Source organism: Rhinolophus ferrumequinum, chromosome 20, assembly GCF_004115265.2.
Source record: "Rhinolophus ferrumequinum isolate MPI-CBG mRhiFer1 chromosome 20, mRhiFer1_v1.p, whole genome shotgun sequence".
Classification (NCBI taxonomy): Eukaryota; Metazoa; Chordata; class Mammalia; order Chiroptera; family Rhinolophidae; genus Rhinolophus; species Rhinolophus ferrumequinum.
In genome coordinates, this window is record NC_046303.1 from 16,455,535 (window position 1) to 16,463,848 (window position 8,314).

The 8,314-nt window shown below is 36.1% G+C and overlaps 2 protein-coding genes across 3 annotated transcripts in view; both read right to left on the reverse strand.

Annotated features, from left to right (window-relative positions):
* The window catches only part of PALS2 (protein associated with LIN7 2, MAGUK p55 family member), a 50,586-nt gene extending 48,764 nt beyond the window's left edge, over positions 1-1,822 (reverse strand). Inside the window, 1 exon segment of the mRNA XM_033088357.1 lies at positions 1,704-1,822. Within this exon segment, the coding sequence (XP_032944248.1) occupies positions 1,704-1,820 (117 nt within the window). The 5' untranslated portion in view covers positions 1,821-1,822.
* A 5,268-nt stretch (positions 1,823-7,090) lies between these two features.
* Positions 7,091-7,797, reverse strand: LOC117012280 (coenzyme Q-binding protein COQ10 homolog B, mitochondrial-like). Of its 2 annotated transcripts, XM_033088355.1 has the most exons (2): positions 7,659-7,797; positions 7,091-7,530 (listed from the first exon to the last, which is right to left on the reverse strand). In XM_033088355.1, exons 1-2 carry the CDS (start codon positions 7,795-7,797, stop codon positions 7,091-7,093), a joined length of 579 nt encoding a protein of 192 aa, XP_032944246.1. The 2 variants fall into 2 exon arrangements, with proteins under 2 accessions (XP_032944246.1, XP_032944247.1); XM_033088356.1 differs by lacking the exon at positions 7,659-7,797 and having other exon boundaries at positions 7,091-7,570.
* Positions 7,798-8,314: the final 517 nt, after the last annotated feature.

Consider the following 8,314-nt stretch of genomic DNA (forward strand, 5'->3'; position numbering starts at 1 on the left):
CAGTATAGTATAAACATAACTTTTCTATGCACTGGGAAACCAAAAAATGTGCATGACTCGTTCTAGTGCAGTATTTGCTTTATTGCTGTGGTCTGGAACAGAATCTGCAATATCTCCGAGGCATACCTGTGTCATGTATTTTAAAGACCTCTGTAAACTATAAGCACATTTTAAGATGCCTTATATAATATTATCTAGTTTCTAAATCTACAGATCAAAAGCTATACATTAAACGAATATGGCGACAGAGGTGTAATAGATACATTCACAATAAACTGACAACTAACAACTTAACATGAAGGGAAGAGTCAAAAACTATTTTTAAAGTACCAACAAGAGCTCAGGGTGAGCCATTTAATAAAGGCTTAAACAGCCTCTATGAATTTCAACAGACCCTGAAGCTATTACTTTTTCTCAACACAATACAGTGAATGATATTTATGACAAAAAGCTTGAATCTGAAAGTAAATCATATCCTAGATATTATAATTAAAGGAAAAGACTATGTAATAAGCTTTGGATAGAGTGAAATCAAAAATTACAAAAATATTGGGGGTGGGGGGTGGGAGTGGTACTAGACTTATCAGGGGGAATCACTTCGTAAGTTATATAAATGTCTAACCACTATGCTGTACACCTGAAATTAATAGAACATTGAATGTCAGGTGTAACTGAAAAAATTTTTTTAATTGTTTTTAATTACAAAAATAAAAATTTCAGTTGGGTTATCCGCAAGTGGATTAAACTTGGATTAAGTTCTATGTAGGAGCCAAAGCCTTTATACCATGTGATCTTTTTTTTCCTCCTTCACCTTCCCCCACTCCCCCTTTAATCTTGACCAGATCCTGTATCATGGGATCTCCGAATGATTAAGTTTGTGAATAAAATGAAGAATCTGCATTATGAATTCATTCTTACCAACGGGAACCTTTGTAACGGTATGATTTTTCAGCAGTCTTAAAAGAAAACAAGTAATAGACTGTGGCTAAAAAATGATCACGGGAGAGGGTGAAATCAACACTCTGGAACGGACAAAATGGCTCTGTGAAGAAAAGGTCAGAGAGCACATGGGGCATAGGTTTTTCAAAGCAAGAATCATTTGGGGGAATGTTAAAGAATGGGACAGGAGGGTTGTGAAGCAGTTAATACACTAAGCTTTAGTGATGCTTTTAAAAATTATTGCAGGGCATAGTATAAGTGAAATAAAACTGGACCAAGAACAGTTATATTTATGGATGAGCTAAGATTACTAAAGAGCTGATTATGGAAACAGACTTAAAATATCAGGGTTATCTAAGAGAAAACAAGATTTCAGGAAGTATTAGACATAGGAAGTCAAGGACTAAAATGAAAAACAGGTACATGGTATAACAAAATCAGTTCCTTGCTGTTGAAAATGGAGATACGACCAGGATCTTTTTCACAGGTCCTGTTATAACACAACTGTTTGGTTATGATTTCCCTAAAACTTTAAATGTGTTAGGTTAAAACTAAGAGTCATTTCATCCTTTATTTAAAGTCAGCATAGAAAAGGCAAAAATGGTCTAACTTTGGTGTACAGTAAGATTTCATTCTGTTGTGTTATTATTTGCTAACTAAGCATAAGGCATATCAACCAGTTTCTAAAACAGTAAGATCTGAAAAGACCTCTGCAAAAACAATTTTAAAAATAACTTGGTAATCTTATGAATAAACCAGTATACCTTAGCAAGTGATTTTACAATAGGATTCTCCATAATCCCCTTGAGGAAAATTAGGTCTATTTCTTCTGCTCCCGTAGATGAGGGCAGCTCCGTAAGGTTATCCAACACTTGCTGCATTGCTGCTGTGATAAAAGCAATAAAAGAAAAAAAAAAAAACAACCTTAAATTCCAAGCCATTCATTGTGAAATACTATTCGAATTCAAATAAAAAGGCATTAACAACATTCTTGAAAAATCATATTTTAAAAAACTGAATTGTTAAATAGTGTAAGTTTCAAATTTACTTCCCATGAATTGGTAGCAGGACAGGTTTTTTATATGCCAGTTGGGCTTTATCAGACTACCTTATACTTACTTACAAACTTACATTTGCTTTGTATTTTCAAATTAAAAAACTTTACTCAAGAAGAAATTTGAAATTTTAATAGATCTATAAAAAGTAAAGAGATTGAATTAGTAACCAAGAAAACTTCTCACAAGCCCAGAACCAGATGGTTTCACTGGTGAATTCTATCAAACATTAAAGAATTAAAACCAATACTTCACAAAGTATTGGGAACACTTCCCAACTATTCTATGACATCCTCATACCAAATGCAGACAAAGACATCAGAAAAAATTACAGCCAATATCCTTTATAAATGAAGATGCAAAAATTTTTAGTAAAAGACTAGCAAACTGAATCTAGCAACATATGAAAAGAATTGTACACAATGACAAAGTACAATTTATCCCAGGAATGTAAGAGTGGTTCATCAACATATTAAAATCTATCAATGTAATATACTGTATTAATAGTATAAAAACAACAAAAAACACACACGCTATCTCAAAAGGCACAAAGAAATCATTTGACAAAATCCATTATCCTTTCATGATAAAAACATTCATTCAACAAACTAGGTACAGAAGGGAAATTTCCTCAACTTGATGAAGGGATTTATGAAAAAATTCCATAGCTGACATCATACTTAATGGTGAAAGACTGAATGCTTTCCAAAACATCAGGAACAAGGCAAGGATGTGTACTTGCGCCACTTCTACTCAACACTATACTGGAGGTTCTACGTAAACAAGGCAGTTAGGCAAGAAAAAGAAAAGGCAATGAACAACATGAAAATGAAATTAAGAAAATAATTCCTCTTACAATAGCATCAAAAACATTAAATTAGAAATAATGTCACAAAAGAAATGCAAGATTTGTACACTGAAACTATAAAACATCATTGAAAGAAGACTTACATAAATAGAAAGATATCCCATATTCATGGTGATATTCACCAAATTGATCCACAGATTTAATGCAATTCCCTATTAAAATCTTAGCTGCCCTCCTCCTTTTTGCAGAAATTGACAAGCTGATCCTAAAATTCATGCATGAGCAATGCAGAGGAGCCAGAATAGCCAATCTCCAAAAAGCAACAAAGCTGGAAAACCCCACTTAATTTCAAAAGTGACTAAAAAGCTACAGTAATCAAGACTGTGTGGTACTTGCATAAAGGTAGACCTATAACTAAAATTATACGAGAAATAATCCATAAATTTATGGTCAATTGATTTTAAGGGTGAAGACAATTCAATGGAGGAAAGAATAGTCTTTTTAACAAATGGTACTGGGACAACTGGTGGATATACATATGGATATACATATGCAAGAAAGTGAAGCTGGACCCCCACTTCATTCAATTTAATAATTATTCAGATTAATTTTATTAGTTTTATCTCCTCTTGGTATTTTTTTAGAACAAGTCTACTAATATCACAGTTGTTTTTATATTCACTTTCCATTTTTATTAAATGAAATGCAGCAGTTCTCTGTTCCATACTCTGCCCCTCTCCCAACTTATCCTGTTGTCCAGAAGTAACTACTTGGAATTTGTTGCTTCTTTTAATTATGTCTGTATTTCTGAATGTATGCTATTGTTGCTACTTTTTGATTTACCCATTTTAGACATATCTTTAGAAATGCCTGTTTATTTTCTGTTAGAATACTAGAGGGTTAAGCTTTTACTTTCCCCTATCTCCACACTGGCATTTTTTTTTTTAAATTTATTGGGGTGACAATTGTTAGTAAAATTACCTAGATTTCAGGTGTACAGTTCTGTATTACATCATCTATAAATCCCATTGTGTGTTCACCACCCAGAGTCAGTTCTCCTTCCATCATCATATATTTGTTCCCTTTTACTCTCATCTCCCACCCTCCAACCCCCTTACCCTCTGGTAACCACTAAACTATTGTCTGTGTCTATGAGTTCTTGTTTCTCATTTGTTTGTCTTGTTCTTTTGTTGTTTTTGGTTTATATACCACATATCAGTGAAATCATATGGTTCTCTGCTTTTTCTGTCTGACTTATTTCACTTAGCATTATACTCTCAAGATCCATCCATGTTGTCACAAATGTTCCTATATCATCTTTTCTTACCGCCGAATAGTATTCCATTGTGTATATATATACCACAACTTCTTTATCCATTCATCTATCGAAGGACATTTTGGTTGTTTCCATGTCTTGGCCACCGTAAACAAAGCGACAATGAACATTGGAGCACACGTGTCTTTATGTGTAGATGTTTTCAGATTTTTTGGGTAGATACCCAGGAGAGGGATTGCTGGATCATATGGTAATTCTATTCGTAATTTTTTGATACCCAGGAGTTTTTTTTGCCTTCCATAATAGCTGTACCAGTCTGCATTCCCACCAACAGTGTATGAGGGTTCCCTTTTCTCCACAGCCTCTCCAACACTTGTTACTATTTGTCTTGTTGATGATAGCCATTCTGACTGGGGTGAGGTGATATCTCATTGTGGGTTTTATTTGCATTTCTCTTTTGATTAATGATGTTGAGCATTTTTTCATATGTCTATTTGCCATTTGTATGTCCTCTTTGGAGAAATGTCTCTTCAGGTCCTCTGCCCATTTTTCAATTGGGTTGGTTTTTTGTTGTTGAGTTGCATGAGTTCCTTGTATATTTTGGGTATTAGCCCCTTATCGGAAGCACTGTTTGCAAAAATCCTCTCCCATTCAGTTGGTTGCCTCTTTATTTTGTCGATGGTTTCTTTTGCTGTGCAGAAGCTTTTAAGTTTCATATAGTCCCATTTGTTTATTTTAGCTTTTACTTCCCTTGCCTTGTCAAATTCATAAAATGCTCTTTGAACCCAAGGTCCATAAGTTTAGTAACTATGTTTTCTTCTATGCAGTTTATTGTGTCAGGTCTTATGCTTAAGTCTTTGATCCATTTTGAATTAATTTTGGTATATGGTGACAGATAGCAGTCCAGTTTCATTCTTTTGCACGTGGCTTTCCAATTCTCCCAGCACCATTTATTGAAGAGGCTGTCTTTTCTCCATTGTATGTTTTTTGCTTCTTTGTCAAAAATCATCTGTCCATATTTATGTGGTTTTATTTCTGGGTTCTCAATTCTATTCCATTGGTCTATGTGTCTGTTTTTCTGCCAATACCATGCTGTTTTGATTACTGTAGCCCTGTAGTGGTAATTTTTATAAAATCAACAGTTAGTACTTTTCATATGGGACTCTTACAAGTTATTTTCCAAACGTTTCAACAAACTTTTCAGTTCTATCAGTAATTTTTCCAAATGCTCAAATAATTTTGTAACATTTTGTAACATTCTATTAGATCTATTCCCTGACTTCTACCACTGAACTCTCTCCCCAAGCAATCTTTTCTTGTATGTTAAATCTAGATAAGTTCATCATTATCTAGGTCTCCTACTCAGTGTATGTAAAAGAGTGACAATTCTGGAAGTAAAGAGGTGAACAGGAGAAAAATGTGCCCTTAAAACAAGAAGGTAAACCAGTATTGGGTTAAGATGAAGAAAGACGACAGAAGGAAGACACAAGGAAATAAAGAATACAAACAAAGGCAACTTCATAATTTTGCTTGAGGTCCAATATGTACCTTTAAGTAGGTAGGAAACAATACAATCAATAATCTAGAAGTATTTTCACCCTGGGGCTATAAATTTACTTAGCTCTACTTCTCATAATTACTTTTTCCTTTGACATTCTGTATTTGCCTTTATTTTTAACCTTTATTATGGAAATTTTAAAATACACACAATAGGAGACAAAATAATATAATGAACCCAATATTATCAGCTCCTACAATTAGCAACTTATGGCAATCTTATTATGTACCCCTATATACTTCTTATCTTAGGTAACTTTGAAGCAAATCCCAGATATATTTCAGTGTATATGGCTAAAGGATCAGGAGTCTTTTGAAACAACATAACCAAAATACTGTTAAGCACACCTAACAAAGTAACAATAAGTCCTTAATATCGTCAAATATCTACCGTGCTTCCCTGAAAATAAGATCAGGTCTTACATTAAGGTTTGCTCCAAAAGACACATTAGGGCTTACGTTCAGGGGATGTCATCCTGAAAAATCATGCTAGGGCTTATTTTCCAGTTAGGTCTTATTTTCAGAGAAATACAGTAGCTGGTGTTCAAATTTCCAGTTGTATTAAAGGTTTTTATTTATTTACTTTTTAAAACAAATTAACTTTATTAAGTTACCACTTCAGTCTTTACATTGATTTATTTATAAAAATATCAGTTTGAAATACATTATTGAAAGTGAGTACACGCAATTAATAGAAAACAGGGATGTATGGTGCTGGAGACATATTAACGAACTTATCTTCATCTGTTGCCCATTATTGTAGACATAATTTGACGCACAATCAGCATTATTGAGTACATGGGAGAGGGTTGCAAACTATAAGAAAAGTAGCTTAAAGCTCTGGACCATTCACGGCAAAAAAATATTCATTGTTTATCAGGGAGCTAACCTCACTATAGTATTGAATTGTCTACCACTACCCACAGAACAATTTCAAAATAATAAACGTGCCAGGGAACTTTCATTAACACTATTTTTAAGTCAAAGTTTTTACTGTGAGTATCTGATGATTACTCAAATATCCTAACCCATGAGGCAGGCCCTATGACAATAAGTTATAAATAGTCTGAATTTAATAACTTAAACATGATATGGTTAAAATAATACATACTAGGTATCTCAACTAACTAAAAGGTTTAAATTTAGTTTCAGTTTCTGCTCAAGAGTGGTGCCAGTATTCTAGTAATAGTGATGACATCCCATTATTGTAAATATTCTATTATACACATTACTTTGAATTATACTTGACTGAATTCTACATATCCGTGGTTCCATATTCCAAGTGCAAATTTTCAACGGTGCATATTTACAATCAAAGCTGGGTTGAACAAATGCTTTCTGACTTCTGAAAGCAAATGACAAAGGCACATTTTAAAAGAGAATAAACTGAAGTTACAAGTAGGTGACCAAGCCCAGTTCTTTTTTCCCTTTACATTTGATGAACTTGATGAAGCATTAATTCCCGAGGTATATGTTTCTGGACCATACATACAGCTTACATACTCTTCTTTCAAAGGCAGCTACCATCTGCTTTATAATTTCATCAAAAAATAATGTGGCAAGCTGAGGGTGTAGAAGTGAGCGAAATTCAAAAGAAATTGAAAAACACAAGGTACGAGTTCTTGGGTAACCAGGAAGACTTGGGCTAAAATGCCAAACAGTCTCCAAGTGATTGAAAAGCTTCCCATGGGTACAGAGTGCCTTTCCAATTGTGGTCTTGCCACGGTTACTACTCATGAATAGCGCTACAATATAGAGTGGAAACCCAACTTCTAATCGTATTTTGCAGTATCCAGATCTCTCTGATACTATATCTGATTGTTTGCACCAAGGGACAAAATGCTTGTACTCCTCCACTCCTGATAGAACATCAGACATTTCCTGCCTAGAGTATCCTATAATTCTCCTCTCCAAATATTTTCTTTTCTTAATCATGCAGCAATTTTGAAGAAAGTTCTTGCATATATCTCCTTAGGCAAAACTGAGGTATGTAGTGGAAAAGTTGGGCTTATCCGTATACAACGATGGGAAGCCAAATGTCTCATGGTCCGCGCAGGCCCCTGAACCGAAATGGGGGCTCCAGCTGCTGCCGCCAACTTGGGACAACATCCCGAATCTGAGACCACATTTCTCAGGGCCCTCTGACCAATCCAAGCTGCCATGAACATCTCCTGTATTAAAAGATGTACCTTCTAGGGTGACGTCATAGGAATGGCGGCAGCAGGGCGCACTATCTGAGTTCTCCTCCAGATCTTGTTGCAAACGGGAACTATAACCCATCGAGGAAATTTTCGCTCACCACACAATATTGTGGAGAGATTCGTGGATTGCTTGAAGCTAAGAAATTCTTGGGGGTAAGCTAACTGGACGGAGCAAGGAGAGGAGGAGGAGAAGCGGCGTGGGAGCGCCCGGCCGGCAGCGGCGGGAGAGCCCAGCCCCCAGCGGAGCCTCAGCTGGCGGGGGCGAAAACCGAAAACCACGGAGCCGGGCAGGCGCGGGATCCCAGGCGGAGTGGAGAGCGCAGAGACCAGGGGTAGGCCCTTTCCCTGCTCCCACGGCTGATTTCTCCCGCCGGGAAGGCGGCGCGCCCTGCGGCGGACGGGGGGCGCAGTCTCCATACCTGGGCCCCTCCCCCCCGCCCTGCCCTCCCAATCCTACCCCGCCCTTCCAGAGACTGGG

Coding starts and splice junctions, on each gene's coding strand:
- LOC117012280 (XM_033088355.1), bottom strand. CDS start 7,797: ATGGCAGCTTGGATTGGTCAGAGGGCCCTGAGAAATGTGGTCTCAGAT. Junction 7,531..7,658: donor GAGACATTTGGCTTCCCATC/GTTGTATACGGA, acceptor GGAGAATTATAG/GATACTCTAGGCAGGAAATG.